The sequence below is a fragment of the Phocoena sinus genome, chromosome 10 (assembly GCF_008692025.1).
Source record: "Phocoena sinus isolate mPhoSin1 chromosome 10, mPhoSin1.pri, whole genome shotgun sequence".
In the NCBI taxonomy this organism is placed as follows: Eukaryota; Metazoa; Chordata; class Mammalia; order Artiodactyla; family Phocoenidae; genus Phocoena; species Phocoena sinus.
Window position 1 is genome coordinate 73,391,811 of NC_045772.1, and position 16,119 is coordinate 73,407,929.

The window sequence follows — 16,119 nt, forward strand, 5'->3', positions numbered from 1 at the left end:
CAAGGCAAACAAAGACACTTCTATCAGCCATGACACTCCAAGAGCTTAGAGATTACCTCACAAAAGCCAAGGGTAAAAAACCAGATCTCTTTTGGGGCACATTTAAATTCTTTACTACACTGAACCTTACCCTGCTATCATTGTGTGCAGTCATTACACTAAATAGCCCCTATATTTTTCCTTACCTTACTAATCTTAACTGCCACATTATGATATTGATAAAAATGTAACTAGGTGTGAACTTTTGTAATGAATGTGCTTTTAATAGCTGCTAGACTTTGATTTGTATTTGGGGAAAAAATCAGTTTACATGATATTTGAAACAACCCAAGATTCAAAGCTCAATCTTATTCTAGTATCACCAGTATCGTCTTCTTTTCCATATATAGGTCTTCATTACTACAATATGTCATATTTTACAAAACAATGCTCAGGATAATCAATCCACTATGAAATACTTTTTATTGAATACCAGGATGAAAATCTGGCCTTTTGAAAAACTACCAGTGTACATCAGATAATTATATTACCCTTTCATGAGATTATTACCCTACTTTAAGAAAATTATTTTAGAGTTCATTGTGCTCTCTCTGAGGCAGCAAAGAGAGCTTCCTAAAACTAGCTAAAAACCTAAAGATTGCTACTGTTTAAATATTAGCTATTAGTGTTTCTAAATTGTTATGTTTCAGATCACCTCTGTAAAACAAACTATTGAGTGATATGTGTACATGTAAAAATGCAGCATCTAATCATCCTTTAACAGAAAGTCCTAACAATTTTATTTTTGTTACAGTTAGATATCAGAATGCCCCCTGCTGGTCACTTTGTAATATACCCATACAAATGTCCATTTTCTAAAATGACTAGTGTGAACATTTAAAATCTTGACCCAAAACAATAATTGTTATGTTGGAAACAAAGCCCATATTTTACAAATGAGAAATTCTGATGCATTATTTATGAAAATCTTATGTAATATTAAAATTAGTAAACATAAATTATTTTCCAATGTTGATCAATTCTTTTACAAAAGCATTAAAACATTTTTTTAATCTTGAAGAGAAAAACCATTCCTCTGAATTAATATAAGCAAAAACAAAAAATGTTCTCCAAATTAGAAAAAAATACTTTATCTAAAAATTAATGCCAGAATTTTTAATGATGGTATAGTAGTTAAGAGAAGTAGCTAAGAAAATTCTTATAATTAAGTTATAAAACATATTTAGCATTATTTAGTATTATTTTCTGTCTTAAGCTCTTGGGAGAGAACATTTTTGCCAAAAGATGCAACAGCACTAAATTTTAACATAAATGCAACAAAGAAGTAATTAAACATATTTTTAATCCATAAACAACAGCATATCATAATGTAATTAATAATTACCATAAGAAAGATAGTAAATTTACATATATATTATTTTCTAAAAAACTTTGACATACTAAAGCTATTAAAAATACCTATGGGAATACTTCCACCTAGTTGCTTAGCTACAAAAATATTCTCATTCTTTATTATGTTAATAAAACTCTAAACGTTAAACCAAATGCAAAATCTCAGGCTGAGGTTTTAGAATATTAGTTGTTTTTAAGGATTTCCTGCCCTCCAGTGGTATCTGCCTTAATATTTTCATTGCACCTTTCAACGTTACAAAAAGAAGACACATCTTTTCTACATTTACATTTTGAAATTATATCACATTGTATGGCAGCATCTAATTTTTCTTCAATTACAGGTTCACTCTCCGTTTGTATCCATGCATCACACCTTGCAACCTGTAGAATGCAGTTATTATTGGTTACTTTTTGGAAATATATGTGCTGAATTACACTGAGACTGTGGAAACTGATCTATATTACTATTCATTGAGAACTGGTTAAAATCCTCATTTTGTTTATGAAATTTGGCATTGTTTTTAATAATCCTATCACATGGAAGTTTCTCCATGCTTTCTAAATAAAAATTATTAGTTGTTTCTTTGGTTTGATGGATCTCCTATTTGAACCTTCAATTTGATCTTCATCTTCAGATGGCTAAAAGAAATTTAGTAATTTTGCTCTTAATGATGCTGAAATTAAAAAAAAATCAATCAATTCAAAGTAGACATTCTTTTTTTTTTCGGTACGCGGGCCTCTCACTGTTGTGGCCTCTCCCATTGCGGAGCACAGGCTCCGGATGCACAGGCTCAGCGGCCATGGCTCACGGGCCCAGCCGCTCGGTGGCATGTGGGATCTTCCCGGACCGGGGCACAAACCTGTGTCCCCTGTATCGGCCACTGCGCCACCAGGGAAGCCCAAAAGTAAACATTCTTAAAATTCACATTATAGAAAATTTCAAAAAAAGAAGAGACTTTGGCAGGTGGCAAATCAACCTAGATTTAGAATTTTTTTTTAATCAAGGTTATGGATTTTAAAATAGCATGAAACAATAATAATCCTTATATTAAAGATGCAAAAGCACAAAAAAGAGAAAATTTTTGTCCATTATTAGTCTTCATACTCATAGGTGACATCACCCTACTACCTTTTCACAGAGAGGAAATGAAATACAACATATACTCTTTAACTACTTAAGAAGAGTGAAGTAGAAGTATAACTTTGAAAGAAAAAGCTAACACATACAATTTGTTTTAATATTCACTCATTGAGTCATTAAGTCAAAAAATATCTATATTGTATCTTTCACAAGCTCAGTCTCAAAAAAGACTCATTAAGAATGGTATCAGCGGGCTCCCCTGGTGGCGCAGTGGTTGAGAGTCCGCCTGCCGATGCAGGGGACACGGGTTCGTGCCCCGGTCCGGGAAGACCCCCACATGCCGCGGAGCGGCTGGGCCCGTGAGCCGTGGCCACTGAGCCTGCGCATCCGGAGCCTGTGCTCCGCAACGGGAGAGGCCACAGCAGTGAGAGGCCCACGTACCGCAAAAAAAAAAAAAAAAGAATGGTATCAGCTAACAGGAAATCAAATAGACAAAAGAAAGGTTAAACAGCAATAAATATCAAAACTGTTATATAAAAAAATCAAATTTTAAGAACTTTTAATAGGTCTAGATTTCAATTTAGTAGCTTGAATTTTTCAACTTCAAGAAAAGTTTATCTTTTAATTACTGAACTAACCAAAATACTGTTTTAATAAAAATCTTATATAAAAGTATTGATTATTCTAGCTAAAAATAAAAAGCAAAGTTAACATAAAAAAACCTAAAATGAGATATAGACCTCAGCTGATTGGCACTAAAATAGGAAAAGTAAGCCCAAGAAACAGCATTAAAACTGGCTGGGCATAAATTAGAGAAAATAGGATCAGTACATTTATTTATTCAAGAAATAAATACTCAGCACCTGCAATGTGAGTGAAGCAGACATATTTGCTGCTCTCTACAGCACACACTCTTATGTGTGGAAATGACGTTAATCAAATAATTACACACAAGTATATGTAATTACAAATTGAAAAAACATTATGAAGAGCAAGCATGAAGCACTTCAAGAGCATAACTAAGGAGCCTAATTTAGATTGAAAAGCCAAGGAGGGGCTTTCAAAAGAAGTGACGTATTTAAGCTGCGACCTAAAGGATGAATAACAGTAATGTAAGAAACAGAATATATAAATGTGCTGAAGCAGAAAAGTGACTTAATAAGCTAAGGAAGTGGAATGTCAGTATGCGTAAAGTGTGGTGAGAGAGGAATACTAGAAGTTGGAGATGTAGCCAGGGGCTAGATCACACATGGCCTGTCACTAATGAAAGCAGTTTAGATTCTAAAGTAAAACAGGAATCCATTGAATAAACACAGAAGTAACATCATTCAGTTTAAGTTTTCAAAAGACCATGATGACTGTTAACTAGAGGAAAAGTGGGGCAAGAGTGGAAGTAGAGAGATCTCTTGGGCAACAACCATAACAGTTCAAGAACAAGATGATGGTACCTTAGATTAGGGATTAGTACCCTAGGTGAGAAGTAGATAAATATGCAATTTATTTTGGAGGTAGAATTGATTGGATCAAGTGATGAAATGAATGTGGTTAAGGAAGGCAGATGAGATAGAAAGAAATGCCAAACTAAAGTTTCTGGCATGAACAACTGAGTGGATAGAAAAGGGATCCACTAATATGGGAACTATCAGAAAAACTGATATGGGGAGATCAGAAGTGTTCAGTTTTTTGTGAAATATCCAAGAAGATATCCAATAAGAAATTGGACACCTAATTAAGGATCTAAGCTAAAGTCATAAAGTTGAGAATTGTCATCAACCAGGTAATAGTATAAAAAATCAGTGGAGTATGTAACATCATCTAGAGTTTGGAGTGTAGGTTAAGAGAAGAATAGGCTCCTGAAGCAAACCCTAAACATTACAACATTTATATACAGGGAAAGGTGGAAGAGAAGTGGGCAAAGGCATAAAGTAGCATTCAGAGAGGTATGCAGGGAACTAAGATAGTGTGTATCACAAAAGCAAAGAGAAAAAAATGTTTCAAGAAAAGAAAATAATAATTTCTATTAATATTGTTAGAAATTCTTATAAAATAACTGAAAATTGTCCAATGAATTTGGCATCGTTAGAGGTCATTGGTGTCCTCCCTCAGCAAGAGCAGTTTGGACAGCAAGCTAGAGACAAAAGGTAGGTGAAACGAAGATGGAAGAATTAATGGAGAATTCCATTTAAACATGTGATTTGTGAAAAACTCACTCAGAATATAATGCCATTCCAATTATTCAGATTACAGTTCCCACTCAGCATTAAACATGTCGCTCCAATTATTCAGATTATAGTATTTTATAGTTTTCTTCACATAAGTCTTGAGACTTTCTTTTTGTGTGTATTATTGGTTGTTTTACGTTTTCAATTATTGTGAATGGGTTCTTTTAAAAACCCTTTTAAAAGAAGAATGCATTTACCATATACACACACATACATCTCAGTAAGAGTGGGTTTTGTAAATAACAATGAACACATTCATCATCTCATAAGCATGAATGAATGATGCTCAATTACATTTTAATTTACATTCTTCTTACATTTTTAATATTTTCATTTTTGTTTACATTTATTTTCACTATTATCTCAACTGTTTTTTTAGAATGAAAAAGTAAATGATGAGAAATACAAATCACTCTAAATTAGTATAGCATATATTAACAAGCAAAAAAAAAAAAGAGCATAACTTACCATCTCTGAACTAGAACTGAAACAACTATCTGCTGGCCTTGGGGAGCAACTGGTAGACTGACTACTCCGTGAAGAATCAAGATCTGAAAATAAAAATTTAATTTGTGAAGAATGGTACCTATTAATATGTACATAGGCAGAAGATAGCTGCTGGTAAATAAGTTTAGCTAACATACTATAGAGCATTTTAAAAGTTAAAATTTTGGATATGTGGCAGGTTGCATTTTTGACAGGGTATTATGGATTTATTCTACATGTAAAAGATGTGTATCTACAAGTAAAATGAGGGTACCTAAAGTAAGGGAAGAAAGAAGAACAGAGGAAATTGAATTGATTTTTTCCAATACAATGAACCATTTTTTATGAGCAAATAATTTAAAGTGTCAATCTGTAGGAAGGAGAAATAAGCCAAGTTAAGGTACCAGATATTTGCTAATTGAGTAAATGAAGTTTTATCACACAATCAAAACTGTATTTAACCTTTAATATGATTTCATAACTATAGAATTTTAAAGCCATTTATGAATTCAAAATAATATAAAAAGATATATAATCTATTGAAATTTGATGGTGACTGTGACACTGTTAAATTTATTTTTTCAAAAGCTGTATGTAAAAAACTCAAAGCATCCAGTATGTTATTCTTTCATTATCTGTCTAATGTGTTCTCTTATGATTACAAGTAAAGTTTAAAAATGGGCTTGAAAAGTAGGTCATGACTCCCTAGCATACATAAATACTATAGATCAACAGTAGCTTCAACCATTCTTCTTCTTGTTTGTGAAAATGAATTTGCTATCCAAAAAGAAAAAGGTAATGGAATGTGGTGCAACACATGTTAAATCACATGTCCTCCCATACACAACAGACCATGACTACTATTCATACCCAGATCAGATCTGATACCTTCTGTAACAGAATCTAACCATCAGTCAGCTGAGAGGTAGAGAGAATTTAGGTAAATTCAGTTACCCTTAGTTCATCATACTAGAAGGAATTTATACCCTCCCAAAGCAGGTTCTCCTCAACAGTGGAAAGCAGAGAAAAGAAAAGTAGGATTTTACTAACAACAACAATGATCTAAGGGCATTCCCCCACAACAAGGTTCATTCAGTTCATAAGTATAGTAAACCCATAGTTATTAGTAGAGAAGACAAATGTCCATTAAATGAATGTCTTACCTCTAACAGTGTAAGAAAGGATATGTAGATTAAAATGTAAATTATACACTTATTGAGTAATTACCTTAAGTAAGTCATTTAGTAGTTTTTAGGAATATGTGGCCATAATGCTCAAAGTGTTCAGACTCTTGAGATGGAGAAAAAGACATACATTTATTTTTTTTTAAATAGTCACAAAATTAGACCCAACAATAGAAGTCATAGAAGGTACAAAAGTGGTAGAGACCTAAGTGTGATGAGCTCTAGGGAAAAAAGGTTTAGTGAAGAGTAATAGAGAAAGTACAAGATAAAGAATGGGCTTTGCAGAGATAAACCCACGCACATATGGACACCTTATCTTTGATAAAGGAGGCAGGAATGTACAGTGGAGAAAGGACAGCCTCTTCAATAAATGGTGCTGGGAAAACTGGACAGGTACATGTAAAAGTATGAGATTAGATCACTCCCTAACACCGTACACAAAAATAAGCTCAAAATGGATTAAAGACCTAAATGTAAGGCCAGAAACTATCAAACTCTTAGAAGAAAACATAGGAAGAACACTCTATGACATAAATCACAGCAAGATCCTTTCTGACCCACCTCCTAGAGTAATGGAAATAAAAACAAAAATAAACAAATGGGACCTAATGAAACTTCAAAGCTTTTGCACAGCAAAGGAAACCATAACAAGACCAAAAGACAACCCTCAGAATGGGAGAAAACATTTGCAAATGAAGCAACTGACAAAGGATTAATCTCCAAAATTTACAAGCAGCTCATGCAGCTCAATAACAAAAAAACAAACAACCCCATCCAAAAATGGGCAGAAGACCTAAATAGACATTTCTCCAAAGAAGATATACAGAATGCCAACAAACACATGAAAGAATGCTCAACATCATTAATCATTAGAGAAATGCAAATCAAAACTACAATGAGATATCATCTCACACCAGTCAGAATGGCCATCATCAAAAACATCTAGAAACAATAAATGCTGGAGAGGGTGTGGAGAAAAGGGGACACTCTTGCACTGCTGGTGGGAATGTGAATTGGTTCAGCCACTGTGGAGAACAGTATGGAGGTTCCCTTAAAAACTACAAATAGAATTACCATATGACCCAGCAATCCCACTACTTGGCATATACCCTGAGAAAACCAAAATTCAAAAGAGATCATGTACCAAAATGTTCATTGCAGCTCTATTTACAATAGCCAGGACATGGAAACAACCTAAGCGCCCATCATCGGATGAATGGATAAGAAGATGTGGCACATATACACAATGGAATATTACTCAGCCTTAAAAAGAAATGAAATTGAGCTATTTGTAATGAGATGGATAGACCTAGAGTCTGTCATACAGAGTGAAGTAAGTCAGAAAGAAAAAGACAAATACCGTATGGTAACACATATATATGGAATTTAAGGGAAAAAATGACATGAAGAACCTAGGGGTAAGATCGGAATAAAGACGCAGACCTACTGGAGAACGGACTTGAGGGTACTGGGGAGCGGGAGGGGTGAGTTTTGACAGGGCAAGAGAGAGTCATGGACATATACACACTAACAAACGTAGTAAGGTAGATAGCTGGGGGGAAGCAGCCGCAAGGCACAGGGATATTAGCTCGGTGCTTTGTGACAGCCTGGAAGGGTGGGATGGGGAGAGTGGGAGGGAGGGAGACGCAAGAGGGAAGACATATGTGGAACATATGTATATGTATAGCTGATTCACTTTGTTATAAAGCAGAAACTAACACACCATTGTAAAGCAATTATACCCAATAAAGATGTTAAAAAAAAAAAAAAAAAAAAGAATGGGCTTTGGAAGATGAATAAACAATTTCCAAAAGACAAGATGAAAAATAGCATATGGGATGGGGGAAAAGAAAGTATAGAGGTGCACTTTAATACAAAATTAATTTTAGACTGCCTACCAAGGCATCTAATTGGGGATTATTTAAAGAAGGGTTAAACTATATGAAAGCAGATTGTTAGGAGATTAACTCAATAATCAAGTTATGAAGTGATGAGGATCTGCAATAAAACAGTGGGACTGCATTGAAGAGGCAAGTGATTCAAATTTCAAGAAAGCTTTCAAATAGCCTCAATTTAAAAAAAAATTTTTGTCAATCTGACATAACACTAATTCCAAAATCTTAGAAAGATTACACATGCACATACACACACACATACATATTATACATAGGCCAATCTCACTTATAGGATCAATGCAAAAATTGTATATAAATATTAAAACTTTTAAACTTAAAGAAAAAAATTTAAAAATTAAATAGAATAGCAAACTTAATCATAATTCATCATGATTTGGTGGGATTTATTTTAGGAATGCTAGAATGGTCCATATCACAAAATCCATTAGCAAAATTCAGCACTTTAAAAGATCTACACCACAGTGAGATATCACCTCACACCCATTAAGATGGTTACTTATTGAGAAAAAAAAACAGAAAATAATGTGTTGGCACTGATTTGGAGGAGTTGGAACCCTGGTACACTATTCGTGGGAATGTAGAATGGTGTAGCTGATATGGAAAACAGTATGAATTGTTCTTCTAAAATTTAAAAACAGAACTTCCATATGATCCAGTAATCCCATTTCTAGGGATATATCCAAAAGAATTGAAAACAGAATCTTGAAGAGATATTTGCACACCCATGTTCATTGTAGAATTATAATAGCCAAGAGGTGGAAGCAACCTAAATGTCTATTGACAAAAGAATGGATACAGAAAATGTGGTTTACACATACTATGGAATATTATTCAGCATTATAAAAGAAGGAAATCCTGTTGTATGCTACAACATGGATGAACCTTGAAGACATTATGCTAAGTGAAATGTCACAAAAAGATAAATATTGTATGATTACATATAATATTTGTATATTGTATGATTATACTTATATTCAAACTCATAGAAACAGAATAGTGGTTGTCAGAGGCTGGGGGGAAGGAGAGGTATACTGTACACTTTGAAATTGTTGGAAGGGTGAATTTTGTGTGTTTTGGGGTACAAAAAAAGATATATGAGGGAAAGATAATAATCATTTCTACAGATGCCAATAATCACTCTTCCCCAAATTACTGATAGCCTCAAAATCACCTCTAAAAAAACTCTCAATAAAACAGTCAACACACACGTGCCTAAGTCCAAAATCCAGACTCTTACTTATGTAAAACATGGGGGTGTACATTCACACTAAAGTAGTAACAAAAACAATGAAAAGTACCTACAGCTAAATCTAATAAAGGACATGCAGAATCTGCTTGAGGAAAACGTTCAAGTGCATAAAGGCATTTTTAAAACAACTATTAAAGATATAAAATTAGACTGAATTAATTAAAAGGCATCCTTATTCTTATATAGGGCTACTCAACATCATTAGGATGACAATTCACACTTAATTAATGTATACATTTAGTACTTTCCCAATAAAAATTGAAACATTTCCTTGGCGGGACTTCCCCAGTGGTCCAGTGGTTTAAGACTCTGTGTTTCCACTGTAGGGGGCACAGGTTTGATCCCTGGTCAGGGAACTAAGATCCCACATACCAAGCAGTGTGCGCCCCCCCACCAAAAGAAACATTTCCTTGAAGTTACACAAGTTGATTTTAAGTTTACATGTAAAATTAATCAAAAATAGCCAGAAAAATTCTTTAAAAAGTGCAAAGGGAGGTGTAACTCTTAGAAATTAACATAGTATAAAGTAATCATAATAAAAATAATGTGATATTAGCACATGAAGATTAGGAAAGATCAATGGAATGGTAAAGAAAGCCCCAGAACAGATTGAAGTATATATGGAAAGTTGATACATAAAAAGATAGTATACAAATACCTAGGGAAAAGATGCATTTTTAAAACTTGAATCAGGATAAACTTCTAAAACAGGATAAACTCTAAGTGCAAAAATATAAAATCATACTAATACTAGAAGAAAATATAAGTGAATTCATTTGCAACCAGGGAGTGTAAACAGTCTTCCTAATTAAATCCAAAGGTATAAAAGAAAAGATTGATAATATTAGCTACATAAAAAATGTTAAGCCTTTTGCAAAGCAAGCAGACACCATAAACAAAGTAAAAACAGATAAAACAAATCAAAAATTAATAAACTCAGCAGAAAATATTTGTGACGCATTACAAAGACCTAAACCTCTTTAATATTAATATATAAAGAGCTCTTAAATATCAAGAAAAGATGTAAAACCTCAATGGGCCTAAGGACATGAATGGAGAGTTCACAGAAAAAAAATCACAGATAGCCATTACACGTTTTTTAAACGATGCTCGACTGCACTCATATAAAAAGAAGTGCAAACTGAAACTTCTATCTATATATCTTTATAAGATTCACAAAAATTCCTAAGTTTGACCACAATCCCTGTTGGTGAGGCTGTGGAATCAAAGCACATTTCTGGTAGGATTACAAAATGATGCAATGGGGAATTTGGAAATTTCTATCAAAATCAAATTTTGGCAATAACTATCAAAAAAACACCCCACAGTGTATCTCCTCTTTGATTCAGCAATCCCACTTCTAGAAATTACCCTGAAAATGTACCTCCACAATTAAGAAATATGTGCTCAAAGTTGTTCACTGCACATTGTAAGAAAGATACTTGAAACAACCTAAATATCCACCAACAGGGCACTGACTAAGTAAACTATAGATCATCCACATAATGGATTACTAAATGGGCATAAATAAAGGATGAATAAATGTCCAGTACTACTACGAGGAAATCTACAGAAAATTTATTAAATAAATCCATTTAATTCATCTATAAAATATATTGTATTAAATAAAATATCCTATTTAGAATGCAAAGAACAGGGAACTAAGACACACATATATGTGCATTTATACACATCAGGCTTTATTTAGAAAAAAGTCCACTGGAATAATAAACAGTAAGCCAACAAAAAATAGCTACTCATATGAGGCAGAAGGAAATAGGGCAGACAGGAGAGGGATAGAAACCAAATTAATGTTTTACATATTAAAAAAATTAAATTAAGTAAAAAAGGAAAAAGTCCATAAAGATTTCTAGGTATCCCAACAGACTAGATATGCTGAAGAATCATTCAACCGCAAAATATCTAAAAAGTTGCCAGAAAGTGTTGTCAACAAAAAGACAATATAGAATAAAAAGACCACTCAAATATGAAATATCTGCTACTCAAATATGAAATATCTGCTACACAGGGGTCTACAAGCAATCTGAATCTAGGATATATAAAAGGTATAAAGGACATAGATATACAAAAGACACATCCCATAAAGAAAGCCAAACTTCCTAAAAGAAACATGGACAATAGACATGAAAGACATTTCACAGATGAAATAGGGGTGGCCAATGAGCCTAATCAACAATGGGAAATAAAAATTGAAATTGCAGTGAGATATCACATTGCCAACAATGATAAAAAGCTGATCCAGTGTTAGTGAGAATAAGTAACAGCTAAGATTCTTTACCTATTGCTAGTGTTTAAACCAAGAGTTTAAACAGGCACATCTACTTTGGAAAACAATTTTGCATTACCTAGAAGAGTGCATATCATATGAACTAGCCAATTCTACTTCTAGAATTATATCCTAGAAGAAACATTTATACATGTGTGCCAGGAGAAATGTCAAAATTTGTCAAAGTAGCATTGTTTATCATAGCAAAATATTAAAAACAACTCAAATAATCTTTGTCAGAAGATGCATACATAGATTGTGCTACATTCACACAATAGAAGGCTATATAGGAGAAAACAAATGATGAACTGTATTAGAGTCACAAGTGTCAGGGTGATTGAACCTCAAAACATATTACTGGGTGAACAAAAAGTAAGTTTCAGAAAAATGTATAGAGTTTGCCTCAATTTGCTGCAGAAAGCTCAAAAGCAAGCAATTGGAAAAGTCTATATGTGCTATCACAAAAAACAAATTCAGGAAAGAGTTACCACTAGGGGGCAAGATAGGAAATGCAATTGAAAAAAATATTCAAAAGTACTGATTATGTATTATTTCTTAAACTACTATACAAACTAAGTACAAAGGTATCTGTTTATTATTCAGTAAGTTGTACATATATATCCTCATCATGTATAACATTTTATAGAAGACAAAATTAATTTTAAAGACCCAATTGCACTATTAATATATTCTAAGATACTTATAAAATATATTTGCTGGCAAAATTCTAAAAGAACCTTAAAATTTAACTAATTTCTGTTAAAATGTTGTTTTTTTAAAGAATAAAATTCATTTATAGTTATACTGACAGGTTTTCTTAGTAGATGTTATCCCGCCTTTTAAAGAACACATTCCTCCTTCTTCCATCAGAATCTAGAAGAAAAACAAAATTTTAACAACTCCAAAGAATATAAAATAATAACTACTATAGTTCCTTTTAACCACACCAAACTCATCTTATAGCATTCTTCTTTCATATTACTTTAATTCAACTCAGATGATTTTAAAATCACAAAGAAAATGTGCCTGTGATGAACAATAAATGAAATAAAATATAAATTGTTTTAGAAACAGCAAGCAACAGAATAGACATTTACCAAGAAATAAATTATTGACAAAAAAGAAAGGCTTCAGGTAACCTTAGCAAATGTAGTTGAAAAAAGACAAAGATATTAAAGCAATTTGAAGATCTATTCTGTTATTCTCTTTCTAATTTCTTAAGTTGGATATCAGTTCATTTACTTTCAGATTTTCTAAATAATAAAGCTCTTAGAGGTAAAATTTTTTGTATAAACACACCACTGGCTTTGATTTTCATCAATTTCTATGTAATTTGCATTTTCTTTTGATTTTTTCTTTTTCATTGTTAAACCCACAGTGTTTCTTAATTTCCAAGAAGGTAAGGGAGGTTAAACACCTTTGTTGTTGCTGGTGATTACTACTTTAATGATTTTTTACTAGAGAATGTGGCTATGAATCTCTCCATAGATAAATATCTTAGAGTTTCTTTATGGCTTATTATTATATATGAATTATGTTTTAAAATGTACCATGGATTCATAGAAACTAAATATTCTCTGTTGATGGGATACAGTTTTTTAGATACATAGGTAGTATAAAAGAGAAACTGTCTGGCTGCTCAGTCAAACCTGTTTCCCCTTCCTCTTAGGCATACAGCTAAACTACATTTCCTAGCCTCCCTTGCAGTTGGTTTGAACAAGTGATTTAAGTTCTGATCATGGCAAATATGGTGCAGAACACTACCAGTCTTGGTCTATAAAAATTTTCTCCATTATCTTCCACTTCCTTTTCCCTCTGATATCAACATACAGTGCAAACATGGAAAGCTACCAGTTAAAAGACAGCAGAGTCCCTAGCAGCCAGGGGTCCTGAATAACTTTATAGAGCAGAACCTCTTCTCTAACCCTGTTATTCAACCATTTAAAAAGTATTGTATGTTCAGAGGGCAGACAGCAGAAGCAAGAAGAACTACAATCCTGCAGCCTGTGGAACAAAAACCACATTCACAGAAAGATAGACAAGATGAAAAGGCAGAGGGCTATATACCAGATGAAGGAACAAGATAAAACCCCAGAAAAACAACTAAATGAAGTGGAGATAGGCAACCTTACAGAAAAAGAATTCAGAATAATGATAGTGAAGATGATCCATGAGCTCGGAAAAAGAATGAAGGCAAAGATCGAGAAGATGCAAGAAATGTTTAACAAAGATCTAGAAGAATTAAAGAACAAACAGAGATGAACAATACAATAACTGAAATGAAAAATACACTAGAAGGAATCAATAGCAGAATAACTGAGGCAGAAGAAAGGATAAGTGACTTGGAAGATAGAATGGTGGAATTCACTGCTGAGGAACAGAATAAAGAAAAAAGAATGAAAAGAAATGAAGACAGCCTAAGAGAACTCTGGGACAACATTAAACTCAACAACATTCACATTATAGGGGTCCCAGAAGGAGAAGAGAGAGAGAAAGGACCCGAGAAAATATTTGAAGAGATTATAGTCAAAAACTTCCCTAACATGGGAAAGGAAATAGCCAGCCAAGTCCAGGAAGTGCAGAGAGTCCCATACAGGAAAAACCCAAGGAGAAACACACCAAGACACATAGTAATGAAATTGGCAAAAATGAAAGACAATGAAAAAGTACTGAAAGCAGCAAGGGAAAAAGGACAAATAATATACAAGGGAGCTCCCATAAGGTTAACAGCTGATTTCTCAGCAGAAACTCTACAAGCCAGAAGGGAGTGGCATCATATACTTAAAGTGATGAAAGGAAAGAACCTACAACCAAGATTACTCTAACCGGCAAGGACCTCATTCAGATTCGATGGAGAAATCAAAAGCTTTACAGACAAGCAAAAGCTAAGAGAATTCAGCAACACCAAACCAGCTCTACAACAAATGCTAAAGGAACTTCTCTAAGTGGAAAACACAAGAGAAGAAAAGGACCTACAAAAAGAAACCCAAAACAATTAAGAAAATGGTCATAGGAACATACATATTGATAATTACCTTAAACGTGAATGGATTAAATGCTCCAACCAAAAAACACAGGCTCACTGAATGGATACAAATACAAGAACCTCAAAACAGGTTTTTGAGGTTTAGATATGCTGTCTAAAAGAGACCCACTTCAGACCTAGGGACACATTCAGACTGAAACTGAGAGGATGGAAAAAGATATTCCCTGCAAATGGAAATCAAAAGAAAGCGGGAGTAGCAATACTCATATCAGACAAAATAGACTTTAAAGAATGTTACAAGAGACAAGGAAGTCACTACATAAAGATCAAGGGATCCATCCAAGAAGAAGATATAACAATTATAAATATATAGGCACCCATCATGGGACCACCTCAATACATAAGGCAACTGCTAACAACTATGAAAGATGAAATTGACAGTAACAGTAATAGTGGGGGACTTTAACACCACACTTACACCAATGGACAGATCATCCAAAGAGAAAATTAAAAAGGAAACACAAGCTTTACATGAACAATAGACCAGATGGATTTAATTGATATTTCTAGGACATTCCATCCCCAAACAGCAGATTACACTTTCTTCTCAAGTGTGCACAGAACATTCTCCAGGATAGATCACATCTTGGGTCACAAATCAAGCCTCAGTAATTTAAGAAAATTGAAAGCATATCAAGTATCTTTTCTGACCACAATGCTATGAGATTAGAAATCAATTACAGGGAAAAAAACCATAAAAACCACAAACACATGGAGGCTAAACAACACATTACTAAATAACCAAGAGATCACTGAAGAAGTCAAAGAAGAAATCAAAAAATACCTAGAGACAAATGACAATGAAAACACAACGACCCAAAACCCATGGGATGCAGTAAAAGCAGTTCTAAGGGGAAGTTTATAGCTATACAAGCCTACCTCAAGAAACAACTCAAATAAACAATCTAACCTTACACCTAAAGGAACTAGAGAAAGAACAACAATCAAAACCCAAAGTTAGCAGAAGGAAAGAAGTCATAAAGATCAGAGCAGAAATAAATAAAATAGAAACAAAACAATAGCAAAGATCAATAAAACTAAAATGTGGTTCTTTGAGAAGATAAATTTGATAAACCATTAGCCAGACTCATCAAGAAAAGGGGGAGAGGACTCAAATCAATAAAATTAGAAATGAAAAAGGAGAAGTTAGAACAGACACTGCAGAAATACAAAACATCCTAAGAGACTACTACAAGCAACCCTATGCCAATAAATGGACAACCAGGAAGAAATGGACAAATTCTTAGAAAGGTATA

The 16,119-nt window shown here is 33.5% G+C and overlaps 1 protein-coding gene across 1 annotated transcript in view; it reads right to left on the reverse strand.

Moving 5' to 3' along the window:
* Nucleotides 1-1,485: 1,485 nt before the first annotated feature.
* The window catches only part of C10H12orf40 (chromosome 10 C12orf40 homolog), a 68,270-nt gene continuing 53,636 nt past the window's right edge, over nt 1,486-16,119 (reverse strand). Inside the window, 5 exon segments of the mRNA XM_032646288.1 lie at nt 1,486-1,809; nt 1,811-1,983; nt 1,986-2,031; nt 5,164-5,246; nt 12,627-12,690. Of these exon segments, the coding sequence (XP_032502179.1) occupies nt 1,576-1,809; nt 1,811-1,983; nt 1,986-2,031; nt 5,164-5,246; nt 12,627-12,690 (600 nt within the window). The 3' untranslated portion in view covers nt 1,486-1,575.